This window comes from Suricata suricatta, chromosome 14 (genome assembly GCF_006229205.1).
Source record: "Suricata suricatta isolate VVHF042 chromosome 14, meerkat_22Aug2017_6uvM2_HiC, whole genome shotgun sequence".
Lineage (NCBI taxonomy): Eukaryota > Metazoa > Chordata > Mammalia > Carnivora > Herpestidae > Suricata > Suricata suricatta.
The window spans coordinates 21,039,658-21,067,111 of NC_043713.1; the positions used below are offsets into that span (position 1 = coordinate 21,039,658).

Consider the following 27,454-nt stretch of genomic DNA (forward strand, 5'->3'; position numbering starts at 1 on the left):
TTCTGAGTGCTTTTTTTTTTTTTAAGGTTTTATTTCAATCTCAGAAAATACAGTGTAATGTTAGTCTCTGGTGTCTGATTCCTTCTAAGTGAAATGTTTACAGAGTGGCTTTATGCTTTAATTTTAAATAAAATTTCCCAAAGTCTCAACATGCTATATTCAAACATATTTGCTCAAATGTCAGTAATTAATAATATATAATAATGACACCAATCATATACGCATTCAAGTAAATATTACAAAGTACCATTTCAAACAAGATGGAAAACTAAGTTTTATGTGAAAAATCTCTCTGTTAAGGCACACATAAAACGTTGGGTAAATTATTCAAAATCTTTTTTATTTAAAAAAGTGTTTCTTAAAATCCATAATGTACAGACAGCAAAATAAGAGAATTATCATAGTGAGAAAGCAGACCCCATATGGAGCTGTTGTTTGCCTGAGGGTATGTACCTATCAATGGAAGTCTACAGCTTGGAGTTTTACAAACCAATAGGAGAATTGAATAGGAAATGAAGCTTGCAGATAAAGTAGGGTGTATTTTTGATTAGAGAACCTCACATACAGCCAGGATCCTGAAAGACCAAATCTCAAAGGGTGAACTAGAAAGGGAAATTAGCCTCTGGAGAGAACTGGAGAATGCACAATCTCAGCCTGAGCAGCTTAATTGAAACAGAACAACCACACACACACACACACACACACACACACACACACACAAATCTGAGAATTCCTTACCACAAGTCTGCATTTACTCATGTTAGTTGATATGTTAAAAATAGCAGAAAAACAAATGCTATCCTATTTAATGGACTTTCTCATAAGCCATCAGCATGAGACCCATATGGATCAAATACACTTTAATAAAATTTTGGTTTATCGTGCTCTCATTTTGGTAAAGCACATTCTCCCACAAGATTGTTCTTTAATACTTCGTCTCAAAAATTCCCTCAGAGAAATTCCTAAGGATTAGAATTAACAATCAAGAATTACCCATACATGAAAAGAAACAAGCTAGTATGAGGAAGAGTAAGCAGAAACAAATAGCTGAATTAGACTCACAAAGACTGCAGATATTAGAATAATCAAACATGAAATACAAATTAAGTAGGTTTAATAAATTTAAAGAAATAGAAAGATATTACAAAGTGTATTCCTATAGAAGTGATTGGAATTTATTCAATATCTATGTTAGGCTTATGAATCAAAGGTCAGGGTCTTAAAATCATGAAACATTTCAAGGAGAAAATGTTGAGAAAAATCCACAATGGTAATAGGTTATAATCTTAAAATCAGACATATACAGATCATATTTGCCTACAAGTGAAAAGTGAAAAGAGGAATAACATTTTTACTAAATACAAGATACTCTTGTATGATGTTTACCTATGTTAGGATTATAATTAAATCCTAAAAAACTTTGCAAGCTAAAGATTATTATTTACTCTTTGTTTCATAGTAGAGTCAGGCTCAAAGAAGTTATGTGGTTTTCTTGAGGTCACGTGATGTCAGTGACAGAGTTGTTTTCCAACCTGGGCACCCTGTTCTATCAATAAACAGCTGAATTCTGTTCTCTTTTGATTACTTTGAAAACCAAGGAGATAAAAAACCTGATTATCATAAATTCATATGCTTGTCTTTCTTCAAGGCAGTTTCTGATAAATGACTTCATTTGACTCAATAAAGAATCCCATTAAACACACACACACACACACACACACACACACAAAAGCAATGGAGATATATCATCTCCACTTACTAGTGAGTGGAACAGAGCTGAGATACCACATGGTGTCCAAAGTCCCTTCTCAAGACCTCCTGCAGGTGCCTTTAAGCCACAGTACACATCTAAGGAGGTGCCAGATTAGGTACTGGTATGACCTACCTGTTGTCACCTTCTCTGGAGAAAAAGACGGTGAATGTTTGAATGTTGCCTTTTGCTTCTGCAGGTGGGCGCCAGCTGAGACGGACAAACCGACTGGAAACCAACACAGGGACCACATCTCTGGGAGCAGAAGGGAGGACGCTGGAGCTTGGGATAGCTAGGGAGGAAGGAGAGGAGGCTGTCAGAGGCGTTGGTGTTATGGGTGGGAAATATGCAGGAAGGCAGAGCAAACCCATAAGCAAACATAGAATGATCCATTCATAGATTCTAAAGAAAGTAAGAAAAACAAGCAAAGCAAAGAAACAGTAAATGGAATCAAAGGGATATGAGAATTTCTTGGAGCTTATGAAAGGGTGGTTAATTAATAACATATATGATTCTACTGCATATTTGTCCAATTTCCATTGCTTATGGGATCCAGGACCATTAGCAAGTGTTCTGTTTAGGCAGAATGCAGAGAAACATAGGCATGGATAAATGCCTCAGGTAACCGAGCAGTTACTACAAAACCTTATTTCACTTAGAACCTGTTTACCCTGTTTTAGATACAATTTGGAGGAATAGCAAATCAAAGTCATGGAAGCTAACAAAAATAGAAAGCGTTCTTATACACTACCTTCTAGAAAGGAAGTGACAGGAAAAAAATTTCTATCAGACATAAAGATAGGCTGTTGTCCCATCTTGTAGAGTATCACTGCATGTATAGCAAAATTTGACAACTTGTTATTCACAAGAATAAGTCATCCACAATTGGAGCACTCACTTTTTAAATATTTGGGGCATTTACAATCTGTAAAGAAATTTTCTATTTCTTTTTTTATTTGTGTGTGTGTGTGAATTCATAATTCATTTTCTCATTTTTTCGAGTCCCCAAGGGGAGGAATCATGTTTCGTCCTGACAGGTGATGTCTAGCCCCAAATCACAAGAACCCATTTGCCTCCATTTAATCTTCAAACTGGACTTTGTGGGCTTTATTTTCTCCAGTTCTTTTCAAAGTTAGTCTCCATCCTTGCATTCACTTTCTCCCGGGCTGGCTGAGTCACTATTCCTGCTGTACACCACACTCCTATTATCTGGAAAATCCACCGGGGCGAGGGGCTTATCATCTTTCCCAGTGGTTCCAGAAACATCATCAATTGGCAATGTGCATCAGTTATATAGAAGAGGAAGTTTTAAAGCAGAGAGCTTTCAAAGTTGTTTCTGGCTCCATAGACACTTAGTACTTCTGTATAGATAGAATTCCCCCTTGCTTTTTTGGTCAACATCGTTTTTGAAACAAATGGTAGACTAAGAGGAAGTTAGTCTGTCTTTTGTGGCAGAGTGGGGAGGGGAGGGAGAAGATTGAGGCTTGGGCATGTAACATCTGTCTCGAAACTGTGGGCGATATGAAGTCTCCTAAAAAAGAAAACAAAAAACCCTGCACATCCACACACCACAGACATCTCAAACTAGCACACCGAAGTGAATGTATCCTCCGCACCCCATTCCCTGCCCACCCGGCCTGCTTCTCCCCCTGGGCCACTCAGCTCCGCTGTGTCTACCCTGTTCTTTCAACTGTACAGGAAACCTCACAGGGATCCCCTACCCTTGACTCTCTCTCACTTCCTCCTTCTAGGATTCCTGCTCCTGGACATCAGGGAGATCTCCTCTGTGTTTGCTCCACTGCCACACTGAGAGCCACACCGTCATTTTATCTTGTTAGAACTGTCACTGCTGTCTTCAAGCTCCTTTTCTTTCCTTCCACTTACCTCCCTCAAATGTATTCTCTGTACAGCTTCCTGAATCAGTTTGTAAAGAGACACATCTGGTCATATCCGCCTACGGTTAATTTACCCTCAGTGTCCTGCTCTTTACCTCAGGGAATCTCTAAACTTCAAAGTCGGCCTACTGACCTGACTCCAGTTTATCATTTTTCTTAGTTTGGTTTCCTCCATAAAGAGGTCCTAAGAAAAGGATTTAAAACAAATAGTTTATTTGGAAGCTGATCCAAGGAACCACCGGGAAGTGGGGAGGAGAGAGAGCAGGGAGTGAGAGCTAGAAAAAGTGAGTTATCTGGCAGTCAGTATACTGGGAAACTGAATGGCAACTCCCCTGAGGACTCTGGGGGCCAGTGAGGCACAGGCCTCGAAGTCATCTGTTCTGAGGGAAGCAAGCGAGATATTTACCTACCACGCCTCCACCACTGATTGGGGGTGATTCCAAGGGCACTAGCTTTACTGCACAATATTTTAGTGTGTTCTTACTGCCAGAAAAATACCACTTTGGGGAAAGGCTTGCAAGGTTTCCATAGTAAGCAGCATCCCTTAGCTCTGCTCATCCAAAAAGTACTCATAGAGCACCTATCCAATGCCAGCCCTTCTAGGCACGGAGGAGACAGTGGTGAACAGTAGATGAAGACCTTCCTCATAGAGCTTACATGGCGCTTCCCTGGCTTTTCCCTCCACCTCAGATGCGTAATGTGCCAACATCATAACAAGGTTTGAGGGAAGCACATGTCACTTGACAACGTGAACACCCAATCATCACACCTACATGAACGGCAATAGGATCTGGAGGCCCCCTGGCTTTTTGCTGCTTGCACTAAGCAGGCTCCATCCATGTGGATATCACAAAGTCTTCACACGGTAGCTCCCACTTTACCAGACCCATCTCATCCACCTAACTCCTGCTGTCCCCCATCACTTAGTTTAATGTTGTTTCTTCTGGAAATACTGACCCAAGGTATGTGCAAAATATCTAACCTGATGGCTGATATCTATAATATAACAAAAATGTCCAAAGATCAATAAACTAATAAAAAAACTTATTTTTAAGTATTAGAGTTCAACCTGACAGTAAAAGGTATATGCATTAAAATAAAATCTAAAAAGTTTGTCAGAATAAAGTGTATTTAAAAAAAAATCAGGGGGCGCCTGGGTGGCTCAGTCAGTTAAGCATCTGGCTTCAGCTCAGGTCATGGTCTCATGGTTTGTGGATTTGAATCCTTCGTCGGGCTCTGTGCTGACAGCTAGCTCAGAGCCTGGAGCCTGCTTCAGATTCTGTGTCTCCCTCTCTCTCTGACCCTCCCTTGCTCATGCTGTCTCTCTCTATGTCTAAAAAAAAAAAAAAACTGTCAGAGTAGCAAGACTTACTTGCTAAACTACTTGTTAAACATACTAAAGAATGTTAGTATCCAGAGTTGGCCAGGATGTGATACTCTCTTACGCTGTTATTTGATGTTTGTAAGAGTATAGTCTTTTTAGCAGTTCATTTGGCAAAATCCTTTAAAATGAAAAATATTCATGCCATCAGACCAAATATTCTCAGGTCTATAAATTTATCATTTAAAAAAACCCCAAGTAACCCATGCATCCTTGTGAAATCGTAGCTCATTTTTTCAAAACGTAATACCTATTCATCATTCCAATTTAAAGTGACTGGGATCCTTACTAGATTTTTTTTTTTTTACAAAAGATTTTCTAAAAACAACATGTGATCATTGATGGCTTGCAAAAATCTTTTGAGAATTCTCGAAGAGTTAGACAAATTACTTTGAAAAGAGAAGGAGACAAATTTTCAATTCCTTTTTCCTCAAAAGCACCTCACGTAGAGATGGTATCCCATCGAAACTGAGTTGATTTCCCTACCCATTCAGGGGCTGCCAAGAAGGACAGCGATGGAAGTCTGCACCCAGAGGCTTCTTCCTCCGGCTTCCAGGAGAGCCTTCTCACAGAGCTAGTCTAGATGCAGATGACACAGATAAAGCTCAGAATAGAATTAATCATGGACTCTTTTACCTCAATTTAAACAGTCCTCGTATGAAAAGGAACGGACACACATTTTAACAAAGAGATGGCTTCTTTCTTTATACAGGGAATTAATTTTGTTCATACTAATCCTCCATGCTTTCTCTCAACAGTAACTCGTATTCACATAAGGTCTCAATACAAAACCAATCAGGACTTTTTTTTCTTTGCTCTTGGAGGCCTAATCTCCAGTGTGGACCTAATCTCCCTGGCCCATTACTGTTGCCATGGTTACAGCTTCTTTATCTGCTGTCATGGAGCAGAAGAGGCGAATTTACCACCCTATAACATAGTCTTATTTACTTATTTTTTGTAAGATCTCTTTTTAAAAAATTAGAGTAAAATCCAGGAAAAGGAAGTGATTTCTGAAAACAATATAAATCAAAAGAATAGTTTTAAAACTTTGGATTCTAAATTATTGATTACTATTTCTTACTACTGTTACTACTATTTTATGATGTTATTGCAATAGCCTTGGTAACAATTACATTATTGGGTTAGTTTTTCTATAAAATCATGTTCCATCTAGGTATCAGAGAGGGTTTTTTCTCCCAGTATTTTACTATATGTTTACAGACATTAGTTTTCCTCTGAACTAATTAACTGTCTGACCTACACTTGCTATGAGGCACATAAAAGATAAGATGTATTCACAAAAACACAAAAATATTTCATTTGTGTTAAGCATCAAACAACTGATAGGCTAATTTCTTTATCATTCCCCATACTGTTAACTAAAATACTATAAATATGGGGTCCTCAGATCAACTAGATTTTTTTTTCACTGCATCTCATTAGCTAGAAGATTTAAGTAAAATATAAATAGATAACATTCATGAAATTACAAGAACATTTAACTGTCCTCAGGGCAAACTCTATTTCTTTTCCTTTTGTATTCTTTTCTTATCATTGTTCCCTTGACTCCAAATTCTACCTTTTAATCATCCAAATAGAGAAGTAGATAAAATTTAAATTTTGGTTTAAAGTTTCTGTAGTTTACAAAGTAATTTCACAAACTTATCAAAAAGAAACCCAGCTGTATTTGTGAAATTATAAAGAATAACATTTTTCCCTAAAGTTTCATATTACTTTCAAAATTCAAAGAATTATGGCTTTTGAGCTAGTATATTGAGAACTTTAGTAAAACTAAGAAATGTGAGTTTTAAGAAAATAGTCATTTGATGCCACTTAAAAATTTTTTTAATATATTTTTTAAATTTATTATTGAGAGACAGAGAGAGACAGCATGAGCAAGGGAGGGTCAGAGAGAGAGGGAATACAGACTCCGAAGACAGTCTCCAGGCTCTGAGCTCAAACCCATGAACCACAAGATCATGACCTGGGCTGAAGCTGGATGCTTAACTGACTGAGTCACCTAGGCACCCCTTAAAACCACTTTTTAAGTTAATATGAGATAGAAATTAATGATCTCCATATTTCATTAAATCTTAATCTTTACGTAAAATAATTTATTAGGTTACTATCTAAAACTCAGTGTTTATTGAATGTCTGTCAGGTTCTTACTGTTATGGTTGAAAGGAAGAATTATTTATTTTTATACACTGGATTTTTCCCTAAGCGAATAGGGAACTAATTGTAAGACAATTATTAAGTTTGAGATAGTCTCTTATTTTTTTTCAATTTTTAATGGGTTTTTTTCCTGTTTTTATTTTTTTATTTTTTTTATTTTCTGGAAGACAGAGAGAGACAGCATGAGCAGGGGAGGGTCAGAGAGAGAGGCAGACACAGAATCTGAAACAGGCTCCAGGCTCTGAGCTAGCTGTCAGCACAGAGCCTGACATGGAGCTCAAACCCACAAACCGTGAGATCATGACTGAGCTGAAGCTGAATGCTTAACCGACTGAGCCACCCAGGTGCCCCAATGTTTATTTATTTTTGAGAGAGAGAGAGAGAGAGAGAGAGAGAGAGAGAGAGAGAGAGCGAGTCCATGCAAGGAAGGGGCAGAGGTAGAGGAAAACAGAATTTGAAGCAGGCTCCAGGCTCTAAAGTATCAGCACAGAGCTCAATGTAGGGCTTAAACTCACCAACCATGAGATCATGACCTGAGCCAAAGTCGGATGCTTAACTGACTGAGCCACCCGGGCACCCCAAGATAGTCTTTTATTTTTAAACAAATTCTCTCCTAAATTTTCAATGGGGTGGTTGTTTAGAAATCAGAACACACTTTCTCATTTCTATTCTGTTCCCAGAAACCTATTATTTTACAGACCTATTCTTTTACAAACTATCATAGTAGTAGTGCTATGGAATTGGATCATGCATGTATGAATTTTCTTCAGTATGATCAATTTATGTATCCAATCATTAATCCATTTAATATTCATGGAGGGATTACTACCTGTAAGGTGTTGCATGAAGGGCTATTTAATCCATCTCCCAATTCCAGGGAGGAAAGCCAGCTCAGTTATGGGTAATTCTCCCTGCCCCAGCTTCACTGTCAAGGACCTATCTCCTCTCACCTCTCACATTGCCCCTCCCATTTCAGCTCCATGTTCTCAGTGGTCTTGGGCAGGGGTAAACCTGAGAAAAATGCAGTGGATGGTCTCTGGGGTCACTGACCTTAATGGTTCCATGAAGACCTCCTACTATCACCTTTGCTACTTTTGTGTGCCGCAGTCTGAACTGAAACACTTCCCTCCAATGGTTCTGCTGCTCTGACCTGGGCTTCTCCTTCAGATTTCTGTTCAGGTATCACCTCACTGATTCCAACTTTGGCTTTACAGCCTCCAAATTTGGACTTTCACAGGCCTGAGTGAAGTCCCCTATAGACACTTCTTACCCTGAACTGCAATGGCCTAGTCATGTTTTGGTATCCTTCACCAAATTATATTCTCTGTAAGAGTAGAAACCGAGTTTAAACTGTTCATCACTCAAATCCCTAAATCCAGCACCGTACATTTAGTGACATCCTATGTATCTAATACATTCTTGCAGTGTTAGCTAAATGAAAGGCATGGCAAAATTGTGAAATTATAATGTTGAGACCTTGACTAGAAAAGTCCCCTTCAGAATCCTCAAAAATGGGTATTTGAGATTTTGGAGTGGGTGGGAAGGAACTGAGCTACTACTACAAGCTGGTCATACTAACCATGATTACTCTGCTAACAAATTTCAAAGTAGATTAAAAAATTGAACTCAGAGGAGGATTCCAAGGGGATGAAGATTTACGATGAGACTATTTCATTTTGTACCAAATGAGAGGTAAACATGTTCCTAGAATCCAACTATGTGCCAAATAATGTAGAAGATGTGTTCATACAGGAGTAATTCCCAAGAGAAATAATGTTTTCATTAAGAAGTAGATCAGCTGCCTAAAAAGTTAATTTGAGTTAACTTGTACATCCTGAAAAGAACTTGGGGATCTGTATAGGAGGTGTGATTTTTATCCCAAAACCATATATTGAAAAGAATTGACAGGCCAATATTGCCTGGTAATAAGGATCACCTATGACCACACAAAGACATATGATGAAATATAAATCTGGAAGGTAGCATTGTACCAGCAGAGATAATTACATCTCTCAGAGTTTGAAGTCTTTTCAAAAGACAAAATGAGAAGAAAATTGTATTTGGTAAACTGGTCAACCTACACATGTGTGGATGAATTGTATTCTTTATTTTCACTTTGTTTATTTAAGAAAGTACCTTTTAAAAGGGTTTATCCAAAATGGAGCTGATCTCAGGCAGCCTGGTAAGGGGCTAATCCATCATTTATGTAAACTGGACTGAACTAGAAAAGTGCAATGAAATACAAGGGGTGTTGGATCCCTGCTCTACTACTTTGTAACTATATAACTTGGAAATTGAGTTTCTCTGAGACTTACCCTACACATTTGAAAACTAATCCAATTTATCTGACATGTAGGTCTATGTGCTGATATAAACTGGGTTTAAGGGCTGCTCACAGAGCCTGGTATATGATGTGTATTCAGGGAATGGTTATTACTACTTATCTGTATTGAGATCCAGAAAGCAAAAGTCCGCTTCTGCTGGCCTACTTTCATGATATATGGTTGGAAAATCTAGGATCCCTACCCAGAAAGGCTTTGGGAAAGATTTGGGCTAAATCTGACAGGTCAAGTGAGTTGGGGACAAGGGTGCTTCCTCCATGCAAGGACAGGACTTGGTCAGCTCAATATGTCTCCCTACTTCATTTTATGAAAACATAATTCATCTTATGTTTTCCCCTTTTGGTCAACACACATGTATACTTCAAGAAGAATGTACTTCATTTCAGGTCTCTTCATTCTCTGTATTTTCTTATTAATCATTGTACCCTTTCTGTCTGTCACTATTCCAAGGCTTTCTAAGGCTAACTTTAATCATCTCTCTCATCAATGTCTCTTCCTGGCATCTTTCCCCAACTGTAGGAAAGCTCCGCTTCTACCCAGTCCCCAGCTTCTTTTGTTTCCATCCTTTCCCTTGAGTTTATGTCACTGAATTCCTAGTCATTATTTAACCCTTCTCCATGTCTAGGGACCTTCAATGTGCCATTTCAATCATTCCCCTGTCACCATAGTTTCCTCTAGGGATAAAGACTGACAAACTGTGACATCTCCCCTCCCATCTCTCATGTGCCTTCATCAATGTCCACCTTATCCCAGCCATATGGCGCTTTGTCCCAGGCTGCCATGGGACCCTCTTCTTCAGCTGTGAAGTACATCGAAGGAACACATGCATTGCTGAAACAAATCAGTATGGTAGGCTATAAGAGGTAGTGTTTTTCCATGCAATTTCCTTTGATAATAAGACACTACCAAAGTAAAATAGCTAACAAGCTGTGTTGTTAAGAAAAAAATAATTGAATCAGTGCTAGGTAGTCTTAGGTTGTTTTCTTTTCTTTTTTAAAGTAACTGATTTTTTTCAGTAAGAAACTCAAGTAGAAGTAAGTTGAAAATAATACAAAGTAAGTAGGAAGAACTAAAAGTATTGCAAATACTATTAAGAAATTTTACTGTTTCTGGATACCCAGTGACAAAAACAAACAAGCAAGCAAACAAACAAAAAATCCTGCAATCACATTTGATGGCTCATTGATTCCTACTAATGGCAAACTTCCAACTTTGTCCATGGGATTTAAAACAAATTTTAAAATACTTTATTTAAAGTTACTGTATAAGGGTACCTGTGTAAATGGTCATTGACAGGATGGTCTAGTTCAAATGTTCTGAAATGCCTCTGAGAATCAGAATATCAGAATGACACACCAAATGCTATGTTTCTGATAGACAAGAAGAGAACGGGTGTGGGAGGCAGCATCTCAGGCCAGGAGCGTATTGGCAGGTCATGGAGGTTTATTAAGCATCTGTGTGTAGTACACTTGGCTCTAACCCCTAGCTACTCATCTTCGAATTTTATAGCCACCAAAACAAATTAAAGGGAAATAAAAAGAATAAAAGAGGATATAAAACTGAGATAAATTATTACTTATTCTAAGTAAGTTTATATAAGTAGAACCTTATATCACCACTATGAAGCCCCTTCAAAACTACAGCGGTACACAGAATGCATAAGAAAGACTTTTCCTTAGAACCCTGTTTCTTTTTGAGTTTGCCCTTCTAGGCTTATATATATCCAGAAAGAGAAAGATGGAGGGAAAGAGAGAGAGAGAAAGCACACAAGAGTGAGAGAGGCTGTGCAATTCTGTTCAGTCTCCTCTCTGGGAAGTGAGATGGTGAGCATGGAGAACTTGCAACCACGGTGAGTGATCACTCATGTAAGCTCATCTTTTTTTTTTTCTTCCTTTTTTGATGCACAATAGTAAGGAAAATGATAAACTGTAAACCATAAGAGGCTTATTGGGATACTTTCAACAATAGCCAAATTACGGAAAGAGCCTAAATGTCCATCAACTGATGAATGGATAAAGAAGATGTGGCTTATATATACAATGGAATACTAGTTGGCAATGAGAACAAATGAAATCTTGCCATTTGCAGCAACGTGGATGGAACTGGAAGGTATTATGCTGAATGAAACAAGTCAGTCAGAGAAAGACATATATATTTTCACTGATATGCAGATCTTGAGAAACTTGACAGAAAAACATGGGGGAAGTAAAGGGGAAAAAATAGTTACAAACAGAGAGGGAGGGAGGCAAATCATAAGAGACTCTTAAATACAGAGAACAAACTGAGGATTGATGTGGGGTGGGGAGAGGGGAAAACGGATGATGAGCATAGAGAACAGCACTTTTTTGGACGAGCACTGGGTGTTTTATGTAAGCAATGATCCATGAAATCTACCCCCAAAACCAAGGGCACACTGTATGTGAGCCAATTTGACAATAAAATATATTTTAAAAAAGAAAAAGAGGCTTATTGGCCTGAACCTAGCATTCATGCTTCAAATCTATTAAATAAGCAAACAAAAAGAAAAACAATCAGAGATGGCTAAGTAATAAAAATATATTATATAATCATAAATTGTGGCTGTGCATCAAATTCCAGTATTCTTTCTGGTCAGTGTAAATAGAACAATATTGACTTCTACAGAAAAGATAGATCTTTTTCAAAGTCCTGTTTGATTTTTTAAATAACCAATAAATGTGTTGATTTACCCAAAGGCCCACATCAAATCAAATTATGGTTGATAAATTTATCGAATAATTCCAAATATAATATAGGGCATGTGAAAATTCTGAAATATAGGATACAAGGATTCAAGTACAATAACAAACATGTTTGATTTTGGTTGCTATTATAACTAAAGCAAAATATTTTTTTTGCCTATATTCACATGTTTATCATCATCAAGAGGCATGATGGATAATATTTTTTTCTGGAGTAAAGAGAAAAGAATCCTGGGATTACAATTAGGAGGCAAACTATTTTGTGCATCAGGCAGTAGCTGGACAGTTATCTTCTCAGGTGCAGATAGCTTGTAAGGTTTGCTACTACTAAGGTTCTGCTACCCTGGGAAACAACGGTATCTTCCATCTCTGTCCCGTTTCCTGTTTGTTTTTCTACATATTTATTTCTCTCTTTTTTTCTCCAAAGCTGGTTCATCCAAATCTGAGACAGTATTTGGAACCCAGTGGTAGCCACATTGCTCACTTAGTGGGTAATAGCTGTGTTTAAAGATAACATAATACAGGGGAAAAAAAGAGTTTGGAATTAGGATGGTAAAACAATGGGATTCTGTGCCAGAGTCACTACTGATTATGTGAACTTATTATAATGTCTTCAGTTCCTGAATTTTTTCCATCATCAAAATGTATGGGAAGGCAGTAGGAAGAATATGACAAAATAACAGACCCACAAAGAAAATATTGATAAGTATTATTATATTGAAACTAAAACTTCTATGTGGGAAGTTTTCTATATGGGAACTTCTATATGGGAAAGCATAATAAATGAGACTGACAGATGCATGACAAACTGGAATAGTATTTTTACTAATATTACAAGGGATTGCCTTTTCTAACACGCAAACATCTGTTACAAATTAATTAAACTAAGAAAAGAAAGAAAGAGTGAGAAAGATGGAGAAATAGTATCAACACATGCAACTTTAATTTCAATACATTTGAAAATTCCTGATATCTCCCCTTTAGAAAGTTACTAAATTCACCAAAAATCATTATTTCACTATAAGGGATGTCAATATAAAAATACAAAGTACTGTGGCTTTCCCTTTCAATAATGCAAGCATATGTTAGGTTTCAAAGGAGAAAGAAACCATCATTTCTCCTACTTTGGGTTACATAATGGAAAAAGCAAATTGTATACTATATTCACAAGTAAATATTTTGACATAAGAGAAAAAAAATTACCTGTACAAAGTTGAGAGCTCAATGCCACACTTACTGAAACAATCCCAAATCATATTTAATTTGGGATTCTGAAGCTAATTCTGGAATAAGCAGGAAGATATGGTTATGAAAGTTAACTAAATGGCCTCCAGTTCCCTCCATATTATAGTTGTGTCTGAACAGAGATCAAAATATGATACTTAAACAAATTCACTAAGGGATAACTAGAAAATAAAACAATCAAAGCAATATGTATAAAATGAGACTTCTGCACTCATTGCTGCCCCACTGAATCATAATCCAAACATGTAAATTATCTCCGCCTGGGGTCCAATTCTCTTATGTACAGATTAGGCATGGGAAATTTGGTGACTCTATGAGTTTTATTGTTGAACTATTTCTGAGCAATTAACCCAGGTTCTCAAGGGAGGAAGTATTCTCCCACAGGCAGCAGCACATAGCTATATTGCCTTCTAAAATATAGCTATAAAGTGGACTAGATGTAGTAACTTGTTTACAAAGAAAAAAAGTAAGAACAGGGAAAAATAGTAACTTGAGTGAAAGAAACCCTGGCCAACTTAGTTCTGCTTAACCAAGTGGTGAAGGTGATCATCCCTGGGAAGTCATATGGCTATTGCATATCCTTGCTTTTATATGAGAAGAGTACTTCACTTCTGCAGTATTCATTCCAAAGTATCATTAACCCAGTCAAAATTATGAGTAAAGCTCAACACACATCCAGATTGGGAGATACTCTACAGAATAACTGGCCAATATCCTTCAAGACAATCAGGGTAAAGAAAAACAGGGAGTGCCAGGACTGCTACAGGAAAAAAAGACAAATGAAGCATGACAACTAAATGTAAAGTGGTACACTGGATTGTATCCTGAGAAAGAAAATGATATTAATGAAAAACACTGAAGAAATCAAAAAAAAACCTCCAGAGTCTAAGTCATAGTAATGTAGCAATGTTGGTGTCTTAGTTTATTTTTATTTTCTATTTTAATTTTAATTCCAGTATATCTACCATACAGTGTTACAGGTGTACAATATAGTGATTCAACAATTCTATATGTTTTTCAGTGCTCATCATAAATGCACTCCTTAATCTCCTTCACCTATTTCACCTATTCCCCACCCATCTTTCCTCTGGTAATGCTCAGTTTGTTTTCTATAGTTCAGAGTCTGTTTCTTGGTTTGTCTCTCTCTTTTTCTTTGTTTTGTTTACTAAGTTCCACATATGATTAAAATCATATGGTGTTTGTCTTTCTCTGAGTAACCAATTTGACTTGGCATTATAATCTCTAGGTCCATCCATGTTGTTGCAAACAGAAAGATTTTGTTCTTTTTTGTGGCTGAGTAGTATTCCATTATGTAGACTATTACACACACACTGTATCTTTTTTATCTATTCATCCATCAATGGACACTTGGCTGCTTCCATAATTTAGCTATTTTAAATAATGCTGCAATACGCATAGGTGCATATGTCCTCTCAAATCAGTGTTTTTATATTCTTGAGGTATAGTAGTAAACTTACTGGCTCATATGGTGATTCTATTTTTAGTTTTCTGAGGAATTTCCATAGAGTTTTCCACAGTGGCTGCACTAGCTTGCACAAGGGTTACAGTGCACAAGGGTGTCTTTTCCGCTACGTCATCACCAACATGTTGTTTCTTGTGTTTTTCATGTTAGCCATTCTGGCAGCTGTGAGGTGACATCTCATTGTGGTTTGATTTGTATTTCCCTGCTGATGAATGATATTGAGCAACTTTTCCTATGTCTGCTGGCCATCTGCATGTATTCAATAAATGTCTGTTCATGTATTTTGCCCACTTTGATTGGACTATTTGTTTTTTGGGTATTTGGCTGTGTGACTCTTTTATATATTTTGGATACTAACCCTTTATCGGATATGTCATTTGCAAGTATCTTCTTTCATGCAGTAGGTTGTCTTTTACTTTTGTTGGTTGTTTCTTTTGTTCTGAAGAAATGTTTTATTTTGATGTTGTCCCAATACTCAATAGTTTGCTTTTGTTTCCTATGCTTCTGGAGATATACCCAGAAAAAATGTTATGGCCCATGTCAGAGAAAGTACTGCCTGTGCTTTCTTCTAGGATTTTTATGGTTTCAGGCCTCACATTTAAGTCCTTAATCCATTTTGAGTTTATTTTTGTGTATGATGTGACAAAGTGGTCCCGTTTCATTCTTTTGCATGTTGCTGTCCAGTTGTCTCAATGCCATTTATTGAGGAGATTGTCTTTTCCCCATTGCACTTTCTTGCCTCATTTGTGGAATATTAATTGGCCATATAATTGTAGGTTTATTTCTGGGCTCTCTATTCTGTTCTATTGATGCAATTGTCTATTTTTGTACCAGAACATACTATTTTGGTTACTATGGCTTTTTAGTATATCTCAAAATCTGAAATTGTGATACCTCCAGTTTTATATTTCTTTTTCAAGATTGCTTTGGCTATTTGAAGTCTTTTGTGGTTCCATGAGAATTTTACGATTTTTGTTTTGGTTCTGTGAATAATGCTGGTGTTATTTTGATAGGATTGCATGGAATGTGTACATTGCTTTGGGGAGTATAGATATTTTAACAATATTTGTTCTAATACATGAGTGTGGGGTGTCTTTCCATTTCTTTGTGTCATCTTCAATTTCTTTCATCAGTGTTTTATAATTTTCAGAGTACAGGCCTTTCATCTCTTTAGTTAGATCTATTCCTAGGTATCTTATTTTTGGTGCAGTTGTAACTGGAATGGTTTTTTAGATTTCTCTTTCTGATGCTTCATTACATTCTATACATTTATTTTGTATCCTGTGATTTTACTAAATTCATTTATCAGTTGTAGCAATTTTTTGGTGAAGTCTTTCAAGTTTTCTATATATAGTATCATATCATCTGCAACTAGTTAAAGTTTTACTTCTGCTTACTAATTTGGATGCCTTTTATTTATTTTTGTCATCTGATTGCTGTAGCTAGAACTTCCAGTACTATTTCAAATAAAAATTTGAGAGTAAGACATCCTTGTCTTGTTCCTGACCTTAGGGGAAAATGTCTCTGTTTTTCCGTATTGAAGATGATGTTAGTTGTGAGTTTTTCATATATGGCCTTTATTATGTTGAAGTATGTTCCCTCTAAACCTATTTTGTTGAGGGTTTTTGTCATTAATCAATGTTGGACTTTGTCAGATGGTTTTTCTGTATCTATTAAAATTATCCTATGTTTTATATCCTTTCTCTTGTTGATGTGATGTATAACATTGATTGATTTGCAACTATTGAACCTCACTTGCATCCTGGAAATAAATCCTGCTTGATCATGGTAAATTATTTTTTTAAATGTATTGTTGGATTAAGTTAGCTAATATTTTATTGAAGATTTTTGTGTCTATGTTCATTGGCCTGCAGATATTGGCCTGTAGTTGGGTTGGTTGTTGCTGTTGTTGTTATTTTTGTGTTTTTGTCTGGTTTTGATATCAGGATAATGCTGGCCTCATTGAATGAATTTGGAAGTTTTCCTTTCTTTACTACTTTTTGGATGTGTTTTGTGAAGAATAGGTATTAACTCTTCTTTAAATGTGTGGTAGAATTCACCTGTGAAAGCCATCTGACCTTGGACTTTTGTTTGTTGGGAATTGTTTTTTTGTTTATTTATTTTTGAGACAGATTGAAACAGAGCAAGAGTGGGAGAAGGGCAGAGAATGAGGGAAACACAGAATCTGAAGCAGACTCCAGGTTCTGAGCTGTCAGCACAGAGCCTGACACTGGGTTTGAACCCACAAACTGTGAGCTCATAACCTGAGCTGAAGTCAGGTACTTAACTGACTGAGCCACCCAGATGCCCTTGTTAGAAGTTTTTGATTACTGATTCAATTTCATTTCTGGTAATCATTCTGTTCAAATTTTCTATTTCTTCTTGGTTCAGTTTTGGGAAGTTATATGTTTCTAGGAACTTACCCATTTCTTCTAGGATTTTCAATATATTGGCATAAAAGTTTTCATATTATTCTCCTAACTCCTTTGTATTTCTGTTGTGTCAGTTGTTTTTTCTCCTCTTTCATTTCTGGTTTTATTTATGCTCTCTCTCTGTCTCTCTCTAAATGAGTCTGGTTAAAAGTTTATCAATTTTGTTTTTCTTTTCAAAGAACCAGCTCCTGGTTTCATTGCTCTGTGCTACTGGGTTTCTTTGTTTGTTTGCTTGTTTTGTCTCTTTATGTTTTTGTTTTTGCTTTTTAGTTTCTATTTCATTAATTTTTGTTCTAATCATTATTATTTCCTTTCTTTTACTGGTTTGAGATTCTGTTTGTTCTAGTTTATCTAGTTCCTACTGGTGTAAGGTTAGGTTGTTTACCTGAGGCTTTTCTTGCTTCCTGAGATTTGCTTGTGTTGCTATATACTTCCCTCTTAGAACAGCTTTTGCTGCATCCCAAAGATTTTGGACTATTTCATTTTCATTTGTCTCCATCTATTTTTTTATTCCCACTTTGGTTTCTTGGCTCACCCATTCTTTGTTTAATAGCTTGTTATTTTACCTCCACGTATTTGTGTTCTTTTCAGATTTTTTCTTGTGGTTGCTTTGTACTTCCATTGTTTTGTGGTCATAAAAGATGCACCATATGATTCCAATCTTTTTGAATTTGTTGAGACTTGTTTTGTGGGCTAACATATGATCTATTCAGGAGAATGCTTCATGTACACTTATAAAAAATGTGTATTCTGCTATTTTAGGATGTAATTTTCTGCATGTATCTGTTAAATCCATCTGGTACAATGTATCACTCAAAACCACAGTTTCATTGTTGATTTTCTGTTTGGATGATCTATCCATTAATGTAAGTGATGTGTTAAAGTGCCTATACTATTATTAGTATACTAATTGCATTACTATCAATTAGTTCCTTTATATTTGTTATTAGCTGCTTTATGTATTTGAGTACTCTCATGTTGGGTGCATAGGTATTTACAATTGTTATATATTCTTGTTGGACTGTTCCATTTATTATTATATAGTGCCCTTCTTTGCCTCTTGTTACAGTCTTTGTTTTAAAGTATATTTTGCTAAGTTTCTCCTGATCCACATATGAGTGAAAATATATAGTATCTGTCTTTGTCTGCCTGACTTATTTCACTTAGTGTAATACCCTCAGGTTCCATCCATGTTGTTACAAATGGCCAGGTTTCATTCTTTCTCATTGCCATGTAGTTTTTCATTGTATATATAAACCACATCTTCTTGATCCATTCGTCAGTTGGTGGACATTTAGGTTCTTTCCATGATTTGGCTATTGTTGGAAGTGCCACTATGAACGTTGGGGTACATGTGCCCCTATGCATGTACTCCTGTAGCCCTTGGGTAAATTCATAGCACTTATCAGATGACTATAGGAGAGGGGAAGTGGGGGGAAATTGGTTAAGGAGAAGGATGGAAGAAAACCATAAGAGACTCTTAAATACTGAGAAAAAACTGAGGGTTGATCGGGGTTGGGGAAGAGGGGAAAGTGGGTAATGGGCATGCAGGAAGGCACTTGTTAGGATGAGCAATGGGTGTTATATGGGCACCAAGTTGACAATAAACTATATTTTTTAAAATATAAAATAAATAAATTAAATAAATAAAATTACAAATGTAATTTTCTTAATAGTTACAGGGCTATACAAATTATTTACTTTCTATAAGGAATTGTAGCAGTTTTTGTTTTCCAAGGAATTGGCCCACTTCTTCTACTTACCAAATTTATATGAGTAGAGTTGATTATAGTATTCCACTATTATCTTTGTGATGTCTATAGTGTCTGTAGAAGTGATAATCACCATTTCATTCCTTATAGTGATAATTCGTATCTATTTTGGTTTTGTTAGTCTTGTTAAAGGTTTGTCAATTTTATTAAACTTTACAAAGAACCAAAAATAAATAAAGTCTATTTTGTCGTAAGATATCAATTGCTACCCTAGCTTTCTCTTTATTGCCGTTTGCATACTCAGTGCTGCTCCATCCCTTCACGTTCAATTGGCCAGCTCCTTCATTTCTGAAATGAGTCTCTTTGAGGCAGCATATACATGTGTCTTGCTTTTTTATCCATTCTGTTGCCTTATGTCTTTTAATTGTAGTGTTTAGTCCATTTACATTTAAAGTAGTTATTGATAGGTATGTACTTATTGCCATTTTGTTACTCATTCTACAGCTGATTTTGTAGTTTTTCTCTGTTTCTTTCTTTGCTTATTCTTCTCTAATGGCTTACTGGCCTTTAATGATGTAATTGGATTTATTTCTCTCTATTATTGGTTTTTTATTTGTAGGTCCCATTAGGTTTACATATAACCTCTTAAACTTATACCAGCCTATATTTAGATGGCTGCTAAAGTCTAAACCCATTCTTTACTCATCGTTCCTCACCTTTTAGGTATATGATGTTATACTTTATATCCTTTTATTTTGTGAACCCTTTACTCACTTTTATAGCTATACTTATGTTGCATTTGTGCTTCTTACTTTTCTTGCTCCTGATTATCATTCTTCTTTTCCACTCAATGAGTCCCCTTTAATATTATTTGTAGAGTTGGTTTAGTGGTCATGAACTCTTTAAACTTTTGTTTGTCTTGGAAACTCTATTTCTCCTTCCATTCTGAATGACAGCATTGCTGGAGAGAATATTCCTGGCTGAAGGTTATTTTCTTTCAGCATTTTGAATATATCATGCCACACCTTTCCAGACTGCAAACTTTCTGCTAAAAAATCAGCGGATAGCCTTTTGGGGTTTTCCTTGTATATAACTGTTTTCTTTCTCTTGCTGCTTTTAACATTCACTCCTCATCACTACTTTTTGCCATGTTAATTACCATGTCTTGGTGTGGACCTCATTAGGTTGCTTTTGTTAGGAGCTCTCTGCATCCTGGATCTAGATTTCTGTTTCTTTCCCCAGCTTTGGGAATTTTCAGCTATTATTTCTTCAAATAAATTTTATGCCCCCTTTTCTCTCTCTTCTTCTTCTGGGATCCCTATAATGCAAATGTTATTACACTTGATAGTTTTGGTTAGTTCCCTATGTCTATTTTCATTTTTTATAGCTTTTTCTTTCTCCATTCAGCTGGATTGCTTTCCATTACTCTGTCCTCCAGATTGATGATCAATTTATTGTATCTAATGTATTTTTAATTTCAGTTATTGACTTATTCATATCTGATTGTTTCTTTATGTTTTCTATCTCCTTACAGTGTATCACTGAAATCCTTCACTCTTTTCACAAGTCTTTGAGTATCTGTATGACTATTACTTTAAATTCTCTATGAGGCATATTATTTATCTCCATTTTATTTAGCTCTCTTGCTGTGATTTTGTTCTACTCTTTTATTTGGGACAGATTCCTTTGTCTCTTCATTTTTTTTAACTCTCTGTGTATCTTTTAATGTTAGGAAAGTCAGCTATGTCTCTTGCTCTTGAAAGTAGTGGCCTTATGATGAAATGATCTTGTAGTACCCAACAATGTACCCTGTTCACCAGAACCTGGCACTTCAGGGGTGTCTCCTGTGTGTGTTGTGTGTGTTCTATTGTTGTATGTGATCTGCTTTTGTCTTCAGTCCAGTCATCTTCCATGACTCTTTTGCTTGTTGTGGGCAGGGTGTGGCCCCTATAGGGGTGAGTCTGGGGCCACCTTGGGCTTCAATTGAGTCAAAACAGGAATTTGCCAGAGATGCAGTAGCAATGAATTGCAGGGAATTTTCCCTGTGTTGTCCCCTGAGGAGCTTTAGTGAGTGAATGAGGCCTACAGTCAGACCTGATGTCTGCCCCCAACCTACTGTGAGGCTGCAGTGGGACTGATGTGTGTGGTTATCTTTCCCCCTCCTGAAGACATGAGTCACTTTGGAGTGGTGCTGGTCCATTGGGGCTGCTTGCACAGAGCCAGAGTTGCAAATTGCTTTGGAGGGGCTCTAGCCAAGGAAATACTGGAGGAGACAGGCCTGCAAGAAAATGCAGGGGTGGAGCGTCCAGTACCAGCAAGTTCTGGATAGGTCTACTATGGTAGGGGGCCTACAATCACCAGAGAAAACTCCTGTTCAGACTGGGATGGAGGCAGAGCAGGGGTTTGGGGCATGCTACTAGTAAGTTAGGTGGAGAGCAGTTCTGCTGTGCTGATTCCTCTAATTGTCTGTCTGTCTAAGCTTGGGATTGGGGAGGGAAATGGTGCCGCCAGCTCTTTTGTTCTTGGAAAAGTCTCCCAAAGATCCCTGACCCTCCAGGACATCCTCTGAGATTAGTAAATAAATCACCTTCATGTGTACTCCCGGTATTTTTTGCACTGCAGCTTTTATGCCCTATCTCAGGAATGGTGTTTTGTTGTGCTCTCTCTTTAAGGGTGGGGCTCTGTCTTCCTAGCTCTGCCTGATGATTTGTAAAAGTTCCTGGTATTAAGCCCCACTGGTTAGGCCACTCTGGTTTTCAAAGCCAAATGTTATGGGGATTCATCTCTCCCATGTAAATCCTCTATGCCTGGAACGCCTGGCCTGGGGTGTGGTCCTCTGTCCTCTGAACCCTCAGCATCCTTCCTTCCCATGGACAGTTCCACAGTTCCATTGGCTCCTGAATGCATTTCCTCCTTTTCCACCTTCTTTAATGTGGTCTCTTCTCTACATTTAGCTGTGTAAGATCGGTTCTGCAAGTCTTTGGGTCATTTTCTGGGTTATTTACATTGATGTGGGTGTTATCTATTTGTTTCCATGAGATGCAGTGAGTTTTAGATGTCCTACTCAAAGTTTCTTCCCCAGAAGTCCATGTCCCAGTGTCAGTTTCTTAGTTTTAACAAATATAACATAGTAACAGAAGATGTTAACAGTGGAGAAACTGGGTGAAGGGTATACAGGAACTCTGTAATATTATAACAACTCTTCTGTAAATCAAAAATTATTCCACAACATATATAAATAATTTAGAAAACAGAAGGAGCTGTGGCTTTAATTTTAGTTGATAAGTCAACTCTAATGCTCTTAGTACTGTCTGTTCATTTGTTTTTAGTAAAGACTAGACTTCAAAAAGACATGTGACAAAAAGAAGGTTATCTATTAGAGTGCATCATTTCATTGTGAATGAAGAATTAGGAAAACAACAACAAGGACAGTGCTAAGTTTTAGAATTCTTAGTAGTGTGGCTGGACCTAACATCTACCAGACAGTGAGAGAAGATTAATTCTGGTGGGTTGAAAGGGATGTGTACCACACTGACTTCCAAACACAGACCTGACAGAAAAAGCATTCAGACTGTGGCCATCAATCTGGGAATGGTCTTCCCATTCCAAGTGCTTATGATTTATACAGAAGCTTCTGAATCACCTGGTGACAGTCTAGCTTTGTGTCCACTTTGTATTTCATTCTAGAGAGTAATGCATTGGATTCCAACTAGATTCTTATTTCACTTCATTTCATTTTTCATCTATTTAGCAGCTAATAGTTAATAAAATTAAAGGTAACAGAATGAACACAAACTGCTTAAGTTGACACAATATATTCGGAGAAAGCATGGACCTAGCTAATCAACAGGTTTGTTTGTCTCATGGGAAATTCTCAGGTATGAGGTTTGGCATCTGCACTCAGTTGGCTTGATAGGATATGACCATACCTTGGGCGGCTAGGTGTTCTATGTGAGAAAGACTGAGAAAGACTGAACATTCTATTAAGGAAGGTAAGAAAAAGTAATAACCAAGGCAATAAAATTCAAAGTTATGGGTGGTAGCTTTTCTTTTTATAAATGTATCACCATGGAGAGAAGGGAGGGGAGAAGGAATGTGGAGAACAATTTGCTGGAGGAAGTCTAAAAAACTGAAACTTTCTGAAGGGAATATTTAATAGATTCAATAACCAGAAGAATTCATGAAATGTAGGCAATTAAAACAATGCTTCTAAAAACTTAGATATCACAGATCATGCTATTCCAGAGTAAGAATACCACAGATCACTAAAATCTAGGATGACCTTCCAGATAATTTAGTATACCCTCTACATATGGCAATTTATGATGCCAGCAAATATGTAAAGCCCATTTTAGTTAGCGATTTCAACTTTTTTCTCCTCCAAGGCTGTTTCCCATTTCTGACTATTAGCGGTTATGATGCATAATATAAATTTTCACTTCACTTACTCATGTGTGCCCTCTGCATCATGCATCTTGGCTCAAAAACAGCTAGTTTGTTTTGTTTTCTTTTTCAAGGATACTTATCCATGCATCCTGTTATTCTTTCACTTTTCATATCTCATATTCAAATAATTTCACCATTTTTGTCTGGTTAAAAACCACAAAATATGTCACTAGGCAAATTCATTACAATATTGTCTCCATAAAACTCTTCTCTAAAGATTGCTTTAGTTATTAACTCAATATCAATGTGTCTGGCAGGTTGTTCTCTGATGGAGGTTTCACCAGGGACCACGCTATGTAAACATTTGACTGACTTTCATGGTTCTGATTGTAAAATTTAGGGACGTGTATTAAAAATGTCATGTTTTCTTAATGACTTATTAGGGAGCTTCATGTGCCGTTTTCACTCTGAAGATTCATTATCTGCTATGAAATATATTTATCGTTCATGCTAAAACAACCACTTCTAAATTTTGAGTAGATCCTTGGGGTATGGAGTACTGGGATCTGTTGAATAAATCAATGACATTTCATATCCTCCTTGGTTTTATGCATTTTTATAAAACTCCCATCTCAGTCCTTGTCTTTCCAATCTTTTTGTCTGGTTAAAAACCACAAAACATGTCACTAGGCAAATTCATTACAATATTGTCTCCATAAAACTCTTCTCTAAAGATTGCTTTAGTTATTAACTCAATATCAACGTGTCTGGCAGGTTGTTCTCTGATGGAGGTTTCACCAGGGACCACGCTATGTAAACATTTGACTTAACCCATCCCCCTCTATTACTGCACACTGACATTTTCTTCCTCTTTTCTGTTAGCGTATGTTAGTCTTTATACAAAAACCCATTCTTCTCTCTTGATTATATTTCTTCCCTTCTTAAACATATCTACCTTTATCTCCCTTTTTGAACAAATTGAATGGCCCACAATTTTTAAAATATAAACATGCCATTATTTTTTATAATGATAAAGAGGATGGAAACTCGTCTACCAAATCCTTTCTATTAACCTTCACATGTTATTGATCTCTTTAGATACTGGTATATGGGGGGTTTATTTAAGACAAAGTCACCTTCAATATTCACTTTCCCCATTTTTAGTTCCGCTTCTCAGTTTCCTCTCATAAAAATGTCACCTATACGGAAACGCCATGCTAAGATATGGCAAGACAGTTTCTGTGAAAAAATTCATTTTCACCTCTACCAAATTAATCTGGATTGAGACTGAGCCATGCAGATAAAAGCTGGCTTACTTTGGACCTTACCATATGCTTTTCTAATATATATTTTAAAACTGAGCAAGTCTGTTTCACCCAGATTGGAATAATTTTAAATTTTTTTTAATGTTTTATTTATTTTTGATACAGAGAGAGACAGAGCATGAGAGGGGGAGGGGCAGAGAGAGAAGGAGACACAGAACTGGAAGCAGGCTCCAGGCTCTGAGCTAGCCTTCTGCACAGAGCCCGACACGGGGCTCAAACCCAGGAACGTGAGATCTGACCTGAGCCGAAGTCGGAGGCTTAACCGACTGAGCCACCCAGGCGCCCCTGGAATAATTTTATATAGAGAAAGATTCTTTGAATAATCTGAAGAGAATAAAAAGATATAAAACCTTCTATTTATCTGAATTATGGCTTGTTTTTCCTAGACTAAAACCTCCCTTATAACAAGGTTCATATCTAATTTGTACACCGGTCCGTTCATTCATCTATTTGTGTGGACATTTATTCATTCAAAATTTTTTGCTAAGCACTCTCTATGTACTAGGCACCATTCTAAGGTAATGGAAATGCAGTAACAAAGATAACCTCTTGCCCTCTTGGAGCTTACATTCTTCATTTGTACCTTCCTTGGTGACTGATTGAATATGTTAAATAGAGTAGATGTTCTAGTGATGACAGTGTAGGAACAAAAGTATTATATGATATGTTTTTGACCTAGAGAAAAGAAAAAGTTACATCTAAAAATTAAAAGCAGCACAGAACTGTGGTTAAGTACAGAATCCAGAGCCAAATTACTTTCACTGCATCCCACATATGTGTCCTTAACAAGTTACTTCACATCTCTGGACCTCACTTTTCTCACCTGTAATATGTGGATAACAGCAGTACCTAACCTCTAAGACTGATTTAGGAGTCAGTGAAGTGCAAATTTATAAAATGCACATAAGAATGCCTGACTCAAAGGAAGCACTTCATAAACTTCTTTTAAATAAAGATGTCCAGTAGGAAAAAAAAAAAAAAAGAACAACAACAACTAGGAATTAGATCATGGGATAGTGCTTACTATATAGCCAATTTTACCAGTGCACCACACTGGGCAAACACTTTAATCTTCATTTTTTTCTCTTCCTCATTTTAAAGACAAACAAAATAACATAAACCCCCATGCCTCTTTCACTTGGGTAGAGTGAATCCAAAAGCAACTTCTTGATCTCAGAAGAAAGTTAATTAGAAATAACACATTGTGCTGCCTTTTGCCCCATTAGTTCCTAGCCCCAGGGGGCTGGTTTATACTGGAAATAGACACAACCACTCGGCAGGCCATAGTTTATTTTGATAACGAATTGTATCATCACTGTTTTGTGAGTGACCCCTATGTATCAGGTAATGGGCAAATCAGTTTATACACATTCAGTGGCATCTACTGCAATTTTGCATCATGCTAGGCTTTGGGCAATTCGGGAATGCACCTAAGGTCACTGGTAAAGTGGCAGACAATGTCTGTAAGCCTCAGCTTTGGGCTTCAATAAAGCCATATAATTTATATAAGAACAGACGCTATTACAAACTTCTACTGACACCATCTATAACTGCCTTCCTGGTATGCAAAAATGAATATTAAGTACAGAGTGTTGTGCACTTGTCATGAAAAAATATATTAGATAGAAAAAATATTAAAAGTCATATTTCCCAGGTTAAAATCATTGATGCATTTGCAGTATTTAGTAGCTTGTCAGAGTTGCAGCCTTATTTTGCTATAAACCCACAGGCATATCGTTAGTGTCATCTTTGAAATATTCACTAATTCAATGACAGAATTGTAAATTCTTTTCAGTCTAGAAGGTACAGAGCCACCTGTTATTTTGAAAACCTAAACAACATGTATTTAGTACATGATAAAATTAAGAAAGCTACCACTGTATGAATCACAGATGCTAATTTGCTGGCATAAATGTAGAATGATATATTGTACAATCCTGGCAATTATGTCAGAAATCAGTCTAGAGTAATTCATTAACACCTTTTCTTCGGGAAAAAAGGAAGAAGCTGACATCTGTAACTAATATTATGATGTATGTTATTTTACATTATGTTTTTGATATTATGAACAGTAGGCAACCATAAGATAATTGAATAGCTAATTATTAAAATACTTCATTTTTTTATTCTGTCGCTCTTCAAGAATGTAGATTCATTTTGCAAATTATAGGTCTTATTTTACTGATGAGGAGGAAGGAAATTGACAACTTTCGAGGAGTACATTAACTCCTTCCGGGACTGATGCAGCCTGTAAGGACATGTCTGATTCTGTACAATAGCTATGGTCTTGGAAATGTGTTTAAAAAGCAAACCAGTATAAATTAACTCAAAATTTAAGTGTACTAATAACCCTGCTATTTAAAATTGAATCATACTCTGCTTAAGCGGTTTTGAAATACATGCCTATTATTTGTTTATTTAAATATATTATTAGATAATATTTATTTCAGCATTCCTCTATTAAACAACTGAGATAAATATATCCTAACAAAGGTGACACAAATGTCCAAGGTGACTGTACTTCCACTAAGTACAATTATATTTGTTATCAATAAAATATGGCAAAACTGAGAAGACAAATATGCTCTTGCATGGTAAAGGTGATGGA

The 27,454-nt window shown here is 36.6% G+C and overlaps 1 protein-coding gene and 1 non-coding gene across 2 annotated transcripts in view; both read right to left on the minus strand.

Moving 5' to 3' along the window:
- Positions 1–27,454, minus strand: part of DCC (DCC netrin 1 receptor) — a 727,087-nt gene that overhangs the window by 326,875 nt on the left and 372,758 nt on the right. The window contains exon 8 of the mRNA XM_029921550.1: positions 1,886–2,042. Within this exon, the coding sequence (XP_029777410.1) occupies positions 1,886–2,042 (157 nt within the window). The remainder of the gene's footprint in view (positions 1–1,885; positions 2,043–27,454) is intronic.
- On the minus strand, positions 4,330–4,435 carry LOC115278589. Its single transcript, XR_003902993.1, has one exon. It is a non-coding gene; the product is annotated as a small nucleolar RNA U13 (small nucleolar RNA).